At 55.5% G+C, this 19,734-nt stretch overlaps 1 protein-coding gene across 1 annotated transcript in view; it reads right to left on the bottom strand.

Annotated features, from left to right (window-relative positions):
• Positions 1-19,734, bottom strand: part of SEC14L5 (SEC14 like lipid binding 5) — a 36,270-nt gene that overhangs the window by 12,746 nt on the left and 3,790 nt on the right. The window contains exons 3-7 of the mRNA XM_079121749.1: positions 5,918-6,067; positions 5,421-5,552; positions 3,917-4,045; positions 3,201-3,378; positions 233-345 (exon numbers count right to left, since the gene is read on the bottom strand). Coding sequence (XP_078977875.1) covers positions 233-345; positions 3,201-3,378; positions 3,917-4,045; positions 5,421-5,552; positions 5,918-6,067 — 702 coding nt within the window. The remainder of the gene's footprint in view (positions 1-232; positions 346-3,200; positions 3,379-3,916; positions 4,046-5,420; positions 5,553-5,917; positions 6,068-19,734) is intronic.

Genomic DNA, 19,734 nt, shown 5'->3' with positions numbered 1-19,734 from the left:
CCAGGGTACTGTTAAGCCCCCTATAAGCCCCAGACAGGGAAACCCCACTGCAGGTCGGCCAGCCCCAGCCCCAGCTGTGGCCAGCGCTGAGGATGAGGAAGGAGCCTCGGCCCGTGCCACAGGGCACAGGACAGAACCGGTAAAGCTGTAAGGTTTCACATCACGAATGACATGAACTCCGCATCTCTCCTCCCAGGCTGATTCCGGTGATTGGAAGCGCGCCAGCACCCACCTTGCCTCGGTGGGTCTCCTGCAACCAGTGCCGAAGCTGGATCAGGCAGCTCTCCTGCATGGGCGTCAGCTGGCCCAGGCACCTCTCAATGTAGTCTGCATCCAGCTTGTCCCCTTGGAGGAGGAGAACGGGGTCTTGAGGATCTTGAGGACGAGGGAGACGCCACGGCCCCTCCCCCCGTGGTCTACCCCTTCTGCAGCCCTCCAGTGCTACTGGCCGCCTCTGCTCTGGAACGTGTTCCAAGCCAGGCTCCCGCTCCAGGCGACGGCCCTGAGGACTCCACATTCCTGTGTCCAGGTGGTTCTAAAAGCTCAGGCCAGGACGAACCTGGACCTCACTCTGGGGAGTGACTTCTCTGACCCTTGGAAGTGAAAAGTCCCCACCCTCCGGGGTGGTTCTGAGGACTCTGAGCTCCAGCCTGGCCCCAGGGGTTCTCCACCAAGCGGGGAGTCACCATTACCCCATTTTGGATGAGACTACCCTGGGGCGGAGGGCGGTCGAGCCCCACAGGTGAGTAGACACCAGCACTGTGCCCAGCGTGTAGAGGCAGTCCACAGTGCCCAGTCCCCTTGGTCTCCCACTGCCCTGACTCCCTTTTCCAGGTATGAGGCTTGGTCCACAGATCCTGGCCCTGCAGCACAGCCATTCCATGTGTGGGGGCCTGGGGGCCCCATGGATCACCCAGATGGGCAGCCCTGGCTCCCACCGTCCGATCAGCCCATGGCCAGCACAGAGGCCGGCTCAGCCCTTAGCCACTATGCAGGCGGGTGCCCACGGCCTCCTGGTATCTCAGCAAAGCAGCAGCCCTGTGGGCACAGCCACTTCTCTGTGGACACATGGCACAGTGAGAAAACAAACCGGATGCCCGTCCAGCACAAACTCTCAGCCATTCCCCCAAAAAAAGCCTGGACGTGGGGGTCACACTGACTGTGTGAGGAGGCCTCTGGGTAAATGCAGGGCGACAGGGGCCATCTGAGCTCCCGCGGTCAGAGGCAGGCAAAGAGGGGCAGCAGAAAACATGAGGGAGGCACGGCCCCCACAGCCTTCCGCCCCCAGGCAGATGTGAGGGCCCTTTTCTCCTTCTGAGCACAAAGGCCCAGTGATTCAGAACAGGGTGGAGCGTCCTGACTGTGCCTTCTGCATGTACGCTGAGTGCCAGTGTGCTGGCAGACAGGACAAATGAGGGTGGCGGACAGGGCAGACAGGCAAGGCACAGGGCATGAAGCCACCAAGAGCACACACGGGAGTGTGTAAAAATAAAAAGTGCGTGTACAACAGTAACCAGCCAGTGCATGCAGTCGGTGCAGAATAAATTCTCGTCACATGACTGAATCTTGTTCTCCCTAAACACAGCTCCAGATGTAGTATTAGTTACATGGTGTTGTCAGTCAAATATCTGGGAATCAGGCAGGCCTCCAGGTGTCAGTGACCCAAAAGGAAATTGGACTCCTGGTGTTTGTACAGTTCTGTACACGAATTTGTGAGAATTTTTTTTTTTTTTTTTTTTTTTGCCTTCACACTGTATTGTGAACAACTTCTATATCCTTAGAAGACTGAACTGTGACAAAGTGCTAATTGCCTTAATGTACAAAGAGCTCTTACAAACCAAAAAGAAATCAAGAACAGGAATTAACCAGAGAGGAAAACAGTCACTAAACATGAAAACAATATTGACCTCAATCATGATGAAAGAACTCATCACTAATCCACCAATGATCATTCTTATTGCCTTTCAGAAGTTTGAAATATTTAATAAGATCCTGGTGGAGAGTCAGGGTGAGTAGACACAGTTACACACTTTAGGCAGTAACAATGATTAGTGGCCTCTCCAGAGGCCTAATTGGTAAACCTACCAAAATGTCAGTTGCTTACAACCTCCCAGTAAGTTCACTTTTTAAATGTTATGCTATGTATATGTTTATGCAAAAAAAAATTTAAATCCTTATGTAAAAACTGGATGCAGTGGCATATGTCTGCATTCCCAGCTACTCAGGAAGTTGAGGCAGGAGGATTTGCAAGTACCAGTACAGCCTGGGAAACTTAATGAAGCTCTGTCTCAAAAATAAGAAATAAAAAGGGCCAGATGTACAGCTAAGTGGTAGGATGCTGCCCCCCCCCCCGCAAGTTCCATCCCCAGATAACCACCCCCATTTTTTAAATGAAAAAATTAAAATCCCAAAGTACAAAGATGTATGGCACATTCCTTGCATATTTTTAATTTTCACTATTGGAGTGTGTGTGTGTGTGTGTGTGTGTGTGTGTGGTGCTGGGGATTGAACCTGGGGCCTAGCAAACCCAGGGCCTCACACATACTAGGCAAGCGCTCTACCACTGAGCTGCCTCCCCAAGCCCTCTTTATACTATTTTGAGACAGGGTCTCCCTAAGTTGCCTAGGACCTCGCCAAGCTGCTGGGGCTGGCCTGGAACTTGTGCTCGGCCTCCCAAGTCACAGGATTACAGGTGCGCACCACCACACCCGGCTCACTATTTGTATTTTTTTTTTTTTTTAAGAGAAACAACCTAAATGTCCATCCATAAGGGTCCATCTAAATAGACTAATTTAAAATAACACATAATAAATGCTTATTAATAAACACGATACTATGAACTACTAGGACATGCGCACTGACATCAAGTGTAAGTGTAAATGAGTGGAACACAGAACACGCCCAAGGAGCTGCCCGTCGTGGGTGGGTGCGAAGGTCTGCAGGCCTCGGCAGCTTCGGGAAACAGCCTCCCGGGAGCGGGGAGGCATCTCAATTCCTACTCACGTCTTCTGAGTAGTCTGAATTTTTTCTGCCATGATCGTGCATTACTCATGTAATTCAAAATAGTCACAAGGCGCTGTGCGCCCCAAGTCAGCCGAGAGGCGGAGGGGGCGCCAAGAACCCAGGCCCTCCTCTCTCGTCCCTCCTCCCACCCGGCGGGCGGCTTCCCAGCACCGCGGCGGCGGCCACCTACCACCTACCGTCAGTTCCCACCGCCTCCGCGGCAGGGCCCGGGGCCCTGAGGGTCCCCAACGCCTGCGGGGGGCCGGGCTGGCTGCGGGCGTCCTCCTCCCGGACCGGGGCGGGCGTCCAGCGCGGGATGTGAGAGGTGCCCTGGGAGATGAGCTCGTTCAGGTAGTGCTCGATCACCTCCTTCCCCTGGAAGCCGGAGACCCGAGTCAGGGAGCGCAAAGGGGATGCGACGGGGTCACCGCCCCGCCGCCCGCACCTGGCCAGGTCCCTGGCCAGGTCCCTTTGCAGAGACCCCGAGCAGAGACCCCGAACTAGCTCGGTTTTATATTAACACGCCAGGTAAAAAATAGCAATAAACCTAATTTCACCTGTCAGGCCGGTCCCCAGCGATGGGTCTGAGGTCTTTAAACCAAGCAGTGACAGTTTTAACAAAGAAGAGCTCTGCAGAATGTCCCTTCTCTGTCCTTTGAGCTCACTGCAAGGGCCCCCAATACCTCCAGGTGCTGGAACCATGACCAGGGCGTCCCCACTACAAGCCAGTTCCCTCTACAGGCCAGTTCCCTCTATCCTTTATCTCAGGTGATACAGCCACAACTAGAACACCCATTTTACAGGTGAGAAGACAGGCCCAGGAAGGCTCAGGCCCCCGCCCAGTGTCACACGGGTGGCCAGGGGCAGAGTGGGGCTGTGCACCTTCCTCTGGGGACCCAGGCAGCCCTCTCACCCTCTTGACGTTGGCCGTGTACTGCTTCATAGCAATCTTCTCTAAGGTGTTTTCAAAACCAAAGAAGGACCGGATGTCCAGCGAGGCCGACTGCTCGAAGCAAGTCCAGTCTTCGTTCTCAGGGTGGACCTGGAAGCCAGGCAGGGGCAATGCCAGGGTCTCACTATGGGGCACACTGCCCTCCCCAGGGGCTCTCCCTAGGCAGAGCCCGCAGTGGACAGCATGCCCAGCCTGGCAACACCCAGGGGCCCCCTCTCTGGAACCATGCAGTCTAAGCTGTTAGGGATCAGAGAGTTCACTCATGAGGGGAAGGGGGAGTGTGGGTCCGATGGCTGGGCCCTGCTCCCTAAAAACACACATAGACATATAATCATGTGCACACAGGGCGGGGATCCGTCACCTAGCACACCTGAGGCCCTGGATTCCATCTCCAGCACCCCCACAAAATTATATGTGAATAATGTTTAGTATAGTACATCACCTACTAAAGTTTATGAATAAATTACATCAGCAGTATATGAGTTTAAGGTATTTTAAATAGTTACATGTTGCATGTTATATATTTATATGTATATTTTATATATAAGGATACAGCACATGTCCTTATATATGCACAGATATATAGATGTCAGCCAAAGAGAAAACACTGGTGAAGCTCCTACTGGGACCAGACGGTGCTCCTGAGAGAGCTCCCTTTGGGCTGCAGAGTGTGCAGGTTTCTGGGCCGCCCAACTCCGAGCAGGGCAGGGCTGGGGCATCTGGGGCCTGACCTACACTAACTCCTGGATCCTCCCAGCAACCCAGTGATCTGCCAGGCAGGACCTGCCAATGCCCATTGGATAGCTCTGGATGGTGTGGCCTTCGTAGCAGGGACCTGTTTTCTCTCATCTGCCCTGGCCACAAGGGAAGCCGCATGAGGACAGAGACCAGGCAGATGGGTTCACAGCCCATGCCAGCACTTGGCAGGGTGCCTGGCACTCCACAGATGCTCTACAGAATAATAATAATGATTGTTAAAAGGTAACTCTTGGGAATGGGGAGATAGCTCAGTTGGTACAGTGCTTGCCTCAAAAGCACAAGGCCCTGGGTTCGATCCCCAGCACTGCAAAAAAAGGGGAAAAATAAATAAATAAAAAGTAACTCTAACAGGACTTCTTGGTGCCAGGCACTGGCCTAAGGGGTTTGGATAGTAACATTTTGCTTGCTTTAGCCCTCACCACGACCTGTGTGGTAGGCGCATTTATCAACTCCATTCTACAGATGAGGAAACTGAGGCACTGATCTCTGAAGAGCTGCCAGTTTTACAGATAAAGGACAAGATACCCAGTCACGCTTGAATTTCATGTTTTGGTATAAAGATATCCCAAACAATATTTGAAACATACTTACATTGAAAAAAGAAAAAAAAAAAAAAAGCGGGCTGTTTATCTGCACTGGAAATGCTCTGGGCATCCTGGCTCACCTGCCCGCCGCGGGAGGGAGCGGGAGGAGGCGGGCGGCTCACCCAGTAGCTGCAGTTCTCCTCCACCACCACGCGGCTGGCGAAGGTCTCGTTGTGCGCCTCGATGAGGAGCGTCCTCTCCCTCCAGTTCAAGACGTTTCTCTGCACGAAGACCACGTGCTCCACGCCTGCGATCTGCAGGGGCCGGCAGCAGCGGCGACGAGAGGAGAAGCGCGAGTCCCGAGAGGCTCCGGTCCCCGGCCGGTCCCGGACACTGGGTGCCTGCTCCTGGATCCCTCACCAAGCCGGACCTCCGGACCCACTCCGCCGCCACCCGCCCACCTCCACCACTCAGTCTGGGCCCAAGCCCTCAGACCCTCGCCCCCCTCTGCCCCCCAGGACCCCCCAACACACACACCCGCCTGGCCCTGGACCAGACCCGGCACAGGTTCCAGCCTTCGGGCCCTCGTGCCTCCTGGACCTGGATCCAAAGACCCCAGCGTTCTACCCCCATCCGGACCCAACGCGTACACACCGCAGCCCCAGCCCCAGGTGCCCACCTTCCGCAGCAGCCGCGGCGCGTCCACGCGCAGCCGGCAGCTCCGCTCCACCACGTGCACCGCCCCGTCTGCGCTGCGGGACTCGCCCAGGACCTCGCTGCCCAGGAAGACCGGGATCTGCGGGCAGGTGGGGAAGCGCTTCTCGTAGGCCTGGGGGCAGAGCGGGTGTCAGGACCAGGGCGCAGCACACCCCCTGCCGCCACTGCAGGGCTGTGGTCTTCCTGCTGAGAGCGGGTATCCAGGACAGACAAAGGCACCCCCAGCCTGGAAGGGGCAGTGGCGGCGACTGGGGCCACCGGCATCTTAACACCACCTCGGAGCAGCAACGATGGGGTGAGTGGGCCCAGGCAGTGATTTGGTAAATAACATTGTGGCCCAGTGTTTGAGTTTCATCCTCAGAAGGAAGGGTGGGTCTCCCGGGACATGTTAAAAGAAGGCATTTCTCCAAAAAAACATTTGACAAAATCTAACACCCGTTGGTGAGAAAAGCACTCAACAGGGAAGGACAATTCCTTCACCTAATAATGGACCCCAACAAAAACCCACAGCTATCACACTCAAGGGTGAGAGACCAAGTGCTTTCCCCAAATCAGGAGATGGCAAGACGCCGTGCCAGCTCTCCTCACAAGTATTCCACATTGCACTGGAGGTTCCTGGACACCAGCAGGCAGGTAGAGGGAAGACAGCACCCGGCTGGAAAACTGGCAAAGCTGGGTCTGTTTGCAGCCGACATGATTTTCATACAGAGAAATCCTGACTACACACAATTAGCCTAGAAGTAAGGTGGGCGAGGTGGCAGGGTATGCATCAGGTCCCTTTGCTAATCAGTTCTGTTCTCTTCACTAACAATGAAGTTTTTAAAAGCCAATTCTGTTTACAATAACACCAAAAAGAATAATTATTTAGGAATGCATCTAGGAAAGGAAGTGCCAGACTTAATCTCTGAATGTGGCTGAAAGGAAGTAAAGTAAGACCTAAATAAATGGGTGACTGCCCCTGTCCCTGGACTGGGACATATCTCACCAAGACAGTGCCCCCCAAAATGATCCACAGATTCAATGAAACCCAGTCATGTCCCAGCTGTCTTACTTGCAGAAATTGACAAACTGAAACTGATCCTAAAATCGATGTGGAAATGCAAGGGACCTCGAAAAGCAGAAACGATCTTGAAGATTCACACTTCCTCATTTCAAAGCTTCTTACAAGACCACAGTCATCAAACCAGCACAGTCATCGCATGCGAGGGCAGACGAGATCAAAGGGGCAGAATTGGAAGTCGACAAATGAACATCCGTATGTGCAGTCGATTGGCAAAGAGAGTGGAGACAGATCCACGGGGAAGAAACGACCTTTTCAACACACGGTGCCGAGATAACAGGAGTTCCGCATGCAAAGGAATGACATTGAACGTCAATCTCATGCCAGGTACAATGCTCAACTCAGAATGGAGCAAAGGTCTGAACGGACGTAGGAACTCCGGCTAGAAAACTTACAAGAAAACACGGGAGAGGCTGGGGCATCGTTCAGCGGTAGAAGGGCAATTCCTCCCGCGTGCTCGAGACCATGGTTCAATCCCCATACTTCAAAAATCAACACAGAACCCCGAAACCCACAGGAGTAAATCTTTATGATCCTGGGTTGGGCAAAAGTTTCTTAGATGTGACATCAAGATCACAAAGGACACCATCAAGGGGGGTAAAAAGGCAACTGAGGGATTAGGAGGAAATTTTTGCACATTTTTAGACCTTTCTATGTGTGTGTGTGTGTGTGTGTGTGTGTGTGTGTGTGTGTATGTATATCTCTCAAATAGGGGACTTGTATCTGGAATATACAAAAAACTATCAGAACCCAATATTAAAGAGACAGATAAATTTAAGGATGGGCAGAGGATCTGAACAGACATTTTCCAGGCGCGATACACTGCCGCTGGCAGATAAGCACGTGAGAGGAGATCGACATCAGTCGTTGCAGAACTGCAAACAGAGCCCTGGTGAAGTGCCACTGTATACACTCCAGGATGGTGACAGCGAAAAGGGGCAGAGGGCAGCGAGTGCTGGGGAGACTCAGAGAAGCTGGAACTCCTGCCTTCCCTGCAGAGGTGCGTGCAATGGCTCAGCCCCTTGGAAAACAGCCTGGCATTTCCAACAGCAAACTACAGCGCTGCCTTACAACCCAGCGAGCCTGCTCCCAGGTATACATACACTCACGAGAATGAACGCCTGTGTTCACACAGAAGCTTGTGCATTGATGTTTGTAGCAGCCATACCCAGAAGAACCCCAAAGTAGAAACAACCCAATGTCCTTTAACTGTGGAGAGGATAAAGAAAGTGTGGTCTAGTTGTCTGATGGAATATTATACAGCTATAAAAAGGAATGAAGCCCTGGCGCGTGCTGCGCGTGGATGGACCTGGAGGACCCTGTGCCAAGTGAAAGGAGCCAGACACAAAGCCCGCATGTGATATGATTCTGCTTCCATGAAAAGTTCAAAATAGGCAAACCATAGAGGCGATGAGAACTAGTGGTTGTCAGGGGCTGTAGTGCGGAGTGACAGGGGCTGAGACGGGGGCTGAGGGCTGTGCAGCTTCAGTGGAGGTCCCAAGGACGTCTTGAGACCGTGGCAATGGCTGCGCCAAGGAGCAACTGTGCCGATGCCACACAGTTGCAGGCTTCCCAGGAATGAATCATGTTGTGTGACTCCTGTATCAATAAAGCTGGGGGGGGGGGTTGGCTTTGGGTTTTGTGGGGCGATCAAATCCAGGGCCTCCCGCATCCTAGGAGGGCTCTCTACCCGAGCCACACCCTAAGCCCAATAAAACTGTTTTTAAAAACATGCAAATATGTGTACGCACATATGTGCGCCTGTATAGACACGAGAACATGCATAATGCATCTGAGATTTGCGAATATAAATGTGTAGATGGCATTCCAAGCATGCATAGCACTTGTTCATACATGTCTCGCATGCATAAACAGGATGTGTATACATTCGGGTTTAAACACATGATTGTATATGTAGACGCTGAGATGTCTCACACATGAACATATAGGTGAAGAAGGAACTCATTTCACACATGAGTTTATTTTATGTACTTGGAGCTCCTGCCAGCGTGCAAAGCCCAGCCCCCACTGGCGAGCCGGGTGACCTTGCACACTTCAGCAAGCTCTCCGCCTGCTGCTCTGGATCGCCACTGAGTGGATGAGGTGGGTGCAGGAGAAGGGGCGTCTGGGTCACCTCCTCCTGGCCTCCCCCTGGGTCTCAGGCAGGCTTGGCCCCGAGCCAGGAGGTTAAGAGGGTTCTGCACGCTGTGCCTGTCAGAAGGGGGCCCGGGCCCTGGGGCCAGAGCACAGGCCAGGAAGTCTCCCTGAGCCTTGCTGTCCCGAGAGCCACCTCGGGTCCACCACAGACTCTGCCCCTTTCTGCAAGTGTGGTTCCTCCTGAGGGCCTGCAGAGCTGGTGAGTGTGACCCAAGGGACCTCAGGCCCATGAGCCACACCCAAGGAGGACAGTCTGCCCGGTTCAGGAAGCGCCGGGTGGGGCTGGGGCCTCTGCACACCGACTGACGTTATTGGAGCGGGGTCTGCTCTTAGCCTGGAGCCGCCCACGTGCCCCGGAATTAGGATCAGCGCAGGCCCCCAGAATAGTGCGGGCGTCTGAGGACAGCCTCCTCCCCCGCCCCTGCAGGCTGGGAGGAGAGCTTCACCCCCGCTCAGGCGGGGCAGAGGCAGGAAGGGGACTGAGGAAGAAATGGAGATGAGCCCAGGTGCCCGGGGAGGCCCAGCCCACGGGCCAGTCCAGCTCGTCCTCCACCAGCACCAGGAGCACAAAGCTGCCGGTTGCTTTGGCAAACAGAGCAGCGTAGACCCGGAGTCCCAGCCCCGCTGGAGGATGTGCCAGGAGCCTGCCAGGAGCCTGCCATGCCTGGCAGGGGTGGGCAGCTAGCCAGGAGGGCACCTGAGAACTGCGTCTGCCCCGCCCTAGTCCACCCTAGTCCCGCGTGTCTCTCTGAAAACAAAGCGGATGAGAGCCAGGTGGGCCACCGTCCAGCTGGGAGCCCGGCTCCACCTGCCCCCAGGAGAGCCAAGTCCCTTCCTTCCTTTAAGCCTGGGAAATGGGCACACGTGTCTCCTGTCCTTGTCTCAAGAGGGATGAAGCCAGCTTGGGCATCTCCAGTGGAGCGCAAAGCACAGCAAGAACCCAGAATGTACACTCAGCATGGACCAGGGCTCCCGGGTGGCCCCACAGGTGCCCGAGCTCAGAGCTGCTGCAGGGGGCAGCTGCAGAATCAGCTTGGACCCCACCTCCCTGACCGGGTGAGAGATGCCGACATCATGGGAAGCCCAACAGGAGGAAAGGTCATCAGTCTCAGCTACTCTGCTACTTTCTAACTGGGTGACTTTGGGCAAGTCTCCATTTGCTCACCTGTTCAATGGGGTGTCAAGACTCCCACCTTGTGGGTGGTGGTGAGGACATTGCCAGACAGAGTCTCAGTGGGGGCAGCACCACAAATACAGACTGCACTCCTTCCGCTGTGTGCTGTTCCAGTTCATCCTCTGAACCCAAGCCCAGAGAGGCTCACTAATTTACCCAAGGTCACACAGCATGGAATGGTGAAGCCGGATTTGAGTCCCAGTTGGGCCCAGCCCTCCCTCCCTTGCGCCAGGAACCCCTTGTTCGGCAGCTCGGAAGCAGAGTCGCCTTTGTCTCCCAGGCAGCTCACATCTCCCCTTCCTACCCTCAGTTCTATTTCTGCCAGGCAGCGGCCACAGGCCCTGAGAGTCTCCCCTTCTCCTGACTGTTCTCCAGTCCCTCTCCTGCTGTTTTCCAGATGGAAGGAGGGAGGGGCATATTCAGAAGGGGCCTAGATGCCCAGACAGATCCCATGCTCCTTATGACCTGCCCGCCAGCCCCTCCACCCAGCCCCTCTCTGCCCAGCCCCACCAGCCTCGTGCCTCTGCAGTGCACCAGGTCGCCCTGCCGGGGCCTTGGGGCTTGCCGTTCCCACGGCTGTGACTAATCGACTGACTTGACCATGAAGGGGTGGGGGAGTCCCTGGGGCGAGCTGGGAGGTAGCCTGGCTCTGGTCCCTCTTCAGGGACATCCTGCCCAGCCCTGCCCAGCTGCCTCCACCCGTATTCCGTCCTGTCAGCCTGCTCACTTCCGGACGTGCCCTTCGCCCCCCGCGACGGCAAGCTGGCCATACCCGCCTTTCCCACACCTCACGCCTGGGCTCCATCCTGGCACAGAGGTGCCAGCCTGCCACCAAGGAAACAGCATGCACTTGCCGCGGCCCAAACAGCCCAAGGAAAGCGTCCAGCGAGGGAGGAGCACCAGGGGCTCAGCACCCGCAGCCCCCAGGCCGAGAGCTGCCCAACTCACTTCCTGAGGCAGGGAGCCGCTCCCGAAGAACCAGTCCGCAGCCCAGATAGCAGGCTGGGGTCCTGGCCAGCAGCCCGTGGCCATGGCACCACTTTCCCAGCTGGAAGGGAAGGCGCAGCTTCTTAGGCACCCATGGCTGCTCCGGCCACAGGGGCTCACACATTCGGAGGCCCCAGAGCCCAGGTGCCATCAGGAAGGAGCCACCGGGAGCCAGGTGTCCAGCGTAAGGGGACCAGGGGCCCTCAGCGTGGAGGATGCCGGGGCACTACAGGGCCCCGTGTCCCCACCAGGTCCTGGTGAGATGGGAGCTGGACGTCCCACTCGGATGAGCAGGTGGAGGATGGAGACAGAGTCACCCACTGGTGGGGACGGGAGCGCCAGCCTGTGCTGCTCGGGCATCAGGCTGCTCGGAAGCACAGGGCTTGGGAAACGCTGGGTCCCGCTGGCCAACACCCTGAGGGGAGGAGGAGCTAGGATCAGGGAGGTCCAGGGGCACGGGAAAGGGATCTGTGCTCCCTCTCCGAGGCGTGGATCCCACCCTTCTGCAGCCCAACATCCTCCCAGCAGGGAAAGCAGCCCTGGGAGCAAGGAAGGCCACTCCTTCCCATGCCAGGGATGCCCCGGCAAACCCAGGACAGCCGCTGCTCTCTCCTGGATGGAAGCTCACTGCGCGGTCAGCTGGGCCGGGGCACTCAGATGGGGTGGCTGGGTGTGTACCATTCCAGGCACTGCAGCCGCCCTCCCGCAGTCCAGGAAGTGGGTCCTGTTCATCTGCCCATTCGACAGAAGGAGAAACCAAAGCTCAGAGAGGATGAGTCGTTCACCCCAAGCTGCACAGCCTGGGGGCTCAGCTGGAGTGTGTGCCCGGCGGTCCCACTGTGACCGACGGTGAGTCTGCGTGGCATTGCCTCTCAGGCCAAGCAGTGTGGCTCTCACACAGGTGGCAAGCTCACTCGTGCCCAGCCCAGCCCTGGCCCTGCTCTGACCCTGCTCCTTGGACCGTCCCCTGAACATTCTGACTCTGCAAGCTTGTGCTCCGGCATTACTAGACCATCTCCTCCCTGCCAGACACCGCTACCACCTTGAGAGGCTGGGAGTCCCGGGCCACCTGCCCTGGCAGGAAACCCCGCAGAGGTTCTAAGACCAAATGGGCCATTGGCTGGTGGCCAGATGACTTACAGGCCCCTTCCGGTGTGGGCACCAGCTCACATGGCCAGTTCTGCCCCAGCTGCAGGCTCCAGGCCCCACAAGCCCTGACCCCCACAAGCGAGGCCTGATCCTCTCCCCTCGGACCAAGCACGTGGTCTGGCCCTGCCGGGGACACAGGGCGGCAGAAGGGTTCAGTCACAGCCCTCCTGCCAGGCAGCCAGGAGCTCCACGCTTGCCCCTTCAGAAAGGGAGCCGAGCCAAGGCCCAGAGCCCACAGTGGGGACTGGTCAGCTGCCTCCTGTGGGGCTCCATCTATGAAATCCACATGGACACCCCGAACATGTGGAGATGGAGCCTGGACGCCCACACAGGCTCGCCCACCTCTGGCCAGCGGACACTGACCCTGCCTCCCCTCCCTCCTCCGCCACTGTGGTTTGATCGGCATGTCCCACAGTCCATCTGAAGGGCTCAGCGCAGGGTGGCACTCTGGGAGGCTCTGAGACTCGGGGCCCGGTGGGCATCCTCAGACACGGAGGGGCGCCCCTCCCTCCGTCTCTCTTGCTTCCTGGACATCGGGTGGGGGGTTTCTCCACCATGCGCGCCTGCCTGCCGCGCCGCGCTGCCTCACCCAAAGCAACAAGGCCAAGTTTCCCAGACTGAAATCTTACACACTGCCAGTCAAAGTGAGCCCTTTCTCTTCATAAGAGAAAGGAGGACACGCAGGAGCGTGTCACAGTCGCCCAAAGCTGACAAACACGCCCGTCGCGTGTCGGAAGCTAGGACCTCCCGGCTGGCACGCGGCCGTCCTGTGCGCCTCCCTGTGCTCACTCCCGAGGCCCAGCGCTTTCTGAAATGCCCAGCACGTCGCCGACACTCACCAGGCACTCCTATGATGAGTGGGTGACAGGAGAGCACGGCCTTCCAGCTCGGGGGCGCCGGCCGCCCGCCAGCCGTGTGGCCTGGACCACGCCAGGGGGGTCTCAGTCCCTTATTCAGCCTTTGTAAAGAGGGGAGCAAGACAATGACCCACCGAGCTGCTGGTCTCAGAGGAAAATGGGAGCCGGTTTCCTACAGGGCTCAGAATGGTGAAGCACTGGCTCCTTCCACATGCACATTCCTTAAATTTAAATTTTAAAAAAGAATGAGATTCTATAAAGTGCAGAAGAGCTATTTCTGCTAATCACTTGACAGCTGATCCCCCTGCCCTCCCTCCTTCCTTCTTGTTCCTCCTCGTCCAAAGTCAGAGGAAGCTGGAATAGGCTTTACCCCAACCTTCCACCCGAGCGGCAGGCACGCCCCAGCTGCACGTGCGGTCCAGCCCAGGACTCCCGCCCTCCTCGCCGCAGCAGGAGTCCCACCCCCCGCAAGTCCAGGGACTCTTGCATGCTAGGCAAGCTCCCCACCATTGAGCTACACTGAGCTCTTTTACTATGAGACAGGGTCTTGCTAAGTTTCCCAGGCTGACCTTGAACTTGAGATCCTCCTGCCTCAGCCTCCCACCAAGCTGGGATTGCAGGTGTGCACCACTGCACCTGGCTCTCCTCCAACTCTTTTTTCATGGAAATATGATCCTCATACCATATACTTCACCCTCTTAAAGCATAGAGTCCAGGGCTGGGGTGTAGCTCAGGGACAGGGGCTGGCACGTGTGAAGTCCGGGGTTCAAGCCCCAGCACTGAACACAGCTCCGTGCGTTTCATTCGGTGCGTTCACAAGGTGCCAGCCATCACCACTGTTTTAATTCCACGGCATTTTCGGCCCTTTGGACGTCACTGTGTTTCCGCTCTTCCCCAAGACGACCCCTCACCTGCTTTCCGTCTCCAGGCCCTTCCTTTTTCTGGACTTTTCTTAGAAGTGCAGCCACACAGACCGAGGTCTCCTGCCTGGCTGGCTTCCCTCAGCACGCACTCTCCAGGTGCATCCGAGAGGCGGCACGGTCAGTGTGTCACTCCTGATGGCTGAGCCCCGGCGGCTGGCAGGTGCTCCCAGGGCCTGCCAAAGGCAGCAGAGCCATCCCAGCTGGTGAAGGGAGGCAGTGCGGTAGACCCTGGGCCACAGGATCCTGAAAGCCCTTTGAGGTGGCCGCAGCAGGCCCTGTGCAATCAGCTACGGGGCCGCACGTGCCCAGCTGCTGGAGACCTGCTGCTGTTCCACCAGAGCCAGGACGTGGGGTCAGAACCCCACACAGCCAGGGAGGGGCACCAGGGGGTGGCAGAAAGAGCAGAGAGCCTGCCTCTGCCACCTGTCAGCTGGTGCCCTGAACCAACCTCTGAGCTGCTCCTCAAAGAGCAGGAGGAGGAAGGCGGCGGGCAGGGCAGGACGTGCTTCCCAAGGGCTGCCCTACAGATTAGAGCAGGGAACCTGAAGACCTCATCACATGCTGAACATCACACAGTAGGCTTTGTGAAAAATACAATTCTTTTTTTTTTTTTTTCTACCAAGGACTGAACCCAGAGGCACTTTATCACTGACCTATATCCCCAGCCCTTTTTTTATTTTTTATTTTGAAACAGGGTCCCACTGAGTTGCTGAGGCTGGCCTCAAACCTACAATCCTCCTGTCTCAGCCTCCAGAGCTGCTGGGATTGCAGGCATGTGCCACCACACCTGGCTATACTATAGGTTTAATGGACAAGAGCAGAGCCAACTAGCAGGATGTTTCAAACCAATGTCCACAGCTGTAGGAATGACTCAAATGGTCACCACTCCGTGGAGTATCACCCAGCCATAAAGAAAGAAGGAAGAGCTGACGCACGGCACAACACGGAAGAACCTGGAGAGCACGATGCTCCGTGAAATAACCCGGACACCAAAGGAGAATGGCCGCATGGTTCCTTTGTGAGGTACCTGGCACGGCTCCGTCTTTGGGGACAGGAAGTAGAAGAGACCGTGCCAGGAGGGAGGGAAGAGGGATGGGGCGGTGGTGCTTAACGAGGACAGAGTTTCAGTTGGGGTGGTGAAAGAGTTCGCAGGTGGATGCTGGTGACGGCTGCAGAGCGATGTCACCGTCCCTAACGCCACTGAGAATACACCTGACACGGTTACAGTGGAAAAGCTCATCTTATGTGTATTTTACCACCATAAAATAAAAAGCAAAGTCGAGCCCACTCGGATGTGGAAGGGGAGGTGGTGTGTGCGTGTGAGTGTGTGGCCTCAGGGCTCCTGTCCCCACGTCTGCCTCCTTCATCGCTGAATTCCCAGAGGCCTGAAGGACACCTGGGACCTTGTAGACACTCAGCCAATGAGTGTCTCAGCCTGGCAAGAAGGAACAAAGGAAAAGGAAGGAAGGAAGGAGAGAGCGGATGGGCAGGCGCCAGGGAAAGCAAACAGGACGCTGGACTGGCCTCATAGCCACACCTGGAAGAGGAGGTGGAGGGAGCACAGGTGCTCTGGCCCTGGAGGGAGCAGGCCTGGGTCCACTCGCAGCTTCCAGGGCAGCCTGTGCCCACCTACCGCTGTTCACACCACCTGCAGAGAGCTGAGTTCCGAAGGGGCTCCCGGGCAGCCAGATAACCGCATATCTGGAATGGCTCAGGGACTTTCAGGGTCAACAGGGGTCCCGATGGCTCAAGGAGAGCCCATGAATCAGCCAAGCCAAGGCAGCCTGAGGCTGACATGGTGTGTCGGGGTCTTGCTCGGAGGAGGATGCTGTTTTAGACTTCCCAGGTGTCTCAGGAATGCCTCAGGACCTCGCCTCTGCTTCCAGGCTGCACCCCAGCCTCCAGCATGGGAACCCTTCTTCAGTCCATTCTCCACCTGGCAGCCAGAGACCCTCCTAACCCCAAATCCCACCCTAGCGCTCCCCTCCTTAAAGCTTTCCAAAGTTCCCCAAGTCCTTGATGAGATGGGTAACCAGCCCCTGCCCACACCAGCTGGTCAATTTCCAGCTCACCCTGGTGCCCAGCTGAGCCTCATCCATTTCTTCACAGGGACGAGTCCTGCCCAGCAGGCCCTGCGCCCCCTCCCTCTGGGTCTCACAGCCGGGCTAACTTCATTGAGCCCCTGGGGGCTTCTCTGTGTTCCTGCAATGGCTAACCACACCAAGAGGACAAGGCCAAAGTGCAGCTCAGTGGTAGAGCGCTTGCCTAGCGTGCAGGAGGCCCTGGGCTCCATCCCCGGGCGGGTACCAGATGACAAGACAGACACAGTGCCACCTTCCTGGAGCTTTCTGTAATGACAAAGGTCCATCTAAACAAGTAAACAAATCAGCTGAATAATATGTATTTCAAAAAGTGCTAGGAAACAATGATTTGGTAGCCCCCGCATCCAGCACAGTCCTAGGCCAGTGGGACCTCTGCAGATGTTTGTGCACACGCGCATGAAGTAATAATGCAGGTGGAATCTAACGAGCAAGGGCCTCCAGGGCTCTGGTTCCAGAAGGTCCCTCTGCTGGGCAGCAGATTGGCTCTATTCTCAGCCCAAATCAGAGAGCGTCAAGGTAGCCGACTGTTGCTTCCCTTAATCTGCTAGCAACGGATCAGATGATGGCCCCAGGGAACTAATTTAAACTCATTTAAATAAGGCCCCTGCTGCTTTATTAAAACTGCATTCATAACAAGATCCCAACCGTCAGTAACAACGATTCCAACTATAACCGTTTAGGCCTGGGCTGAAAAAAATTTTCCTTTCCAGGTTGCTCTTTATAAACAATCCATTTGCTAAATTCCAGGCTGTTTATCAATATGACAAGGCCAGGTCTTTAAATATTTTAACACTTAATTGCTCAGCGACAGAACCTCACCTCCATAACCTTTCTGCACACAAAAAGCCTCCTGCTTACGAAACTCTACCCAGCCAGCTCCCTTGTTCAGGTTTGCAGAATCCGAGATGACCTGAAGCCACTGTGCCAAGGCTAGTGCTAAGTGTCGACGGGACGTCGGAGCTGGAATCCAGAGCTTCTGGCGAGAGTGCAGCGCACGGGGCAGATTCTCTAGCTCAGTCCCAGCTCTGCCAGTTGCTGAGTATTATGGGCTGGATTCTATCCCCTAAAACAGATAGGCTGGCGTCCCTGCCACCCGTAAATGTGACATTCTTTGGAGATAGTGTCTTCACAGAGGTAATCAGGTTAGAATGGGGTCATTAGAGTGTCCTTATAAACCTAACGTGACTGGTGTCCTCATGAAAGCAGGACACGTGGATGCAGGGACACTAGATGCTTATGATACCACAAGCCCAGGAACCACCAGAAGCCAGGAGAGACGATCATAATTCCCGGGGAACAAGGCCCTGCTGACCCCTTGAGATCAGATTTCAGGCCTCCAGGACTGTGGGGCAAAACCTTCCTATCATTCTGGGTCACCCAATTATGGCAGCCCTGGCAAACGCAGCATTAAGGGAGAGCCTCCTTAGCATGCTACCTCAGTTTCCTGTTCTGCTGTCCATCAGGCTGCAGGTGCGTGCTGGCCGAACACACTGTGGTGCTCAATAAATGCTCTAGGGTGCTTGGTATCGTTTGCCTCCAAGAGGCCAGGGTCTGTGGGTTTGGGCTTCAGGCGTCCTGGACACCATTCTGATGGTAAGTGCGCCAGTGGGACCCCCGTGGGACCCAGATGACACCCAGTAACTTCAAACCCTCAATCCAGCTCCGAAAAACAGAACAGCTCCCGGCTGACATGAAAATTCTGGAGCCAAACTGCTTAAATTTAACACACACACACCCCTGCCCCCGCCCGCCACCAGTGTGCGTTTGCTTTGTGACTTTGAGGGATCTGTGCCTCCTGCTGGCCTCAGCCTCTGCCTCTGCAGAATGTGGCTGCCACAGAACTTATCTCCTGGCAGCAGTGAGGGGCACGGGCATGGGTATCTGAGTCACCCCAGTGTCTGGCACCCAGGAAGTGCTATGAAGGAGCCTGTCCAATAAAATCTAAAATAGGACCTGCCCCCACCCCCCACTTCCTGGCTGCCATGAGCTGAGCAGCTTTCCTCCACCATGCCCCTTGGCCATCAAGCTCTGTCTCAACGTAAGGCCAGAGCAGGCTCACAAGCTCAAGGCCAGGCACAGCAACTTAGAGACACCCTACCTCAAAAATAAAAACGATATAAAACAAAAAGTCCAAAGCAATAAAGACAGCTGACCATGGTCTGAAAACTCTGAAACCATGAGCCAAAACAAATCCTCCTTAAAAAAAGAACCTGTGAGCTGGGCTCGGGTTCAGCGGTACAGCACTTGCCTGGCACGTGGGAGGCACTGGGTTCAATCCTCAGCACCACACACAAATAAATAAATAAAGCTATTGTGTCCTTCGACAACTAAAAAAATATTTTAAAAAAAGAACCTGTTTAAATACATTGAAAAACCACCATGCACAGCAGAGATCTCTTTGGAAGGAATACGTACACACAAAGACTTGTGCAAAAAATGTTTTTGAGCAGCGGTATTAGTCACAAAAGCCCCAAACTGAAAACAACCTCTATGTCCCTCAACCGGTGAGTGGGTAAACAAACAGTACTGATCATGAAGGTCTGTGTAGCCAGGTGCTACACAGACGTACCTTGGACATGTCACACTCCTGGGCGGACACTTGTCCCCAGACCCACCAACACAGACCTCAGCTCTTTATATATCAATCATATTTCAGTGAAGTGGTTTGTTAAATATTATACTAAGTGCGAGAAGGCAGACATAAATATGGAAGGATTCTCAGGATATGGAATATCCATAAAGGACAAATCCATAGAGACAGAAATCGGTGGGTGGTGACCTGGGGTGGGGATGGGCTGCCATGTCCAGGGAAGGAAAGAGATGAGGGGTAAGTGGTCAAGGGTGTGAGGAGCTTCTTTTGAGGGTGATAAAAATACTCAAGGGCTGGGGTGTCGCTCAGTGGCAGAGAGTCGTGTGCTTAGCACGCATGAGCTGCAGGTTCAACTGTCGGCACCAAGAGGAAAATAAGTTCTGAAATGGGTGGCAAGGATCACGGGGTCCATGACTCCACTCTCGCCTCCTTTAAGGGGAGAGTGAATGCAGTGGGAGTGAATCCCAAGACAGCCGTGCAAGCCCCAGGCGCGGACAAGGCGGGCGTGTTCCACACACGTTTCCTCGGGAGCCCGTCCCTTGGCTGGGTCCTCACTTCAAGGCTCTCTGCTCCTCCCCAGGTGCTTCACTGGCCCCACTTCCCAGGTGAGACCCAGAGGCTCAGAGGAAGTAGGAATGTACCTGGCACTCTTGCCCGCCCACCAGCTAGGACCAGGCATTCAAAGGACAAGGACCCTCCCCAGCCACTGTTTTGATGCCTTTCTGTCTCCCAAGGCAACACCAGTCCATTGTCTGAGACAGTCACACGGAATGCTACCAA

Source organism: Sciurus vulgaris, assembly GCF_902686455.1.
Source record: "Sciurus vulgaris genome assembly, chromosome: 18".
Classification (NCBI taxonomy): domain Eukaryota; kingdom Metazoa; phylum Chordata; class Mammalia; order Rodentia; family Sciuridae; genus Sciurus; species Sciurus vulgaris.
Note: the sequence above shows the minus strand (reverse complement) of the source record. Positions and strands in the feature narration are given on the sequence as shown.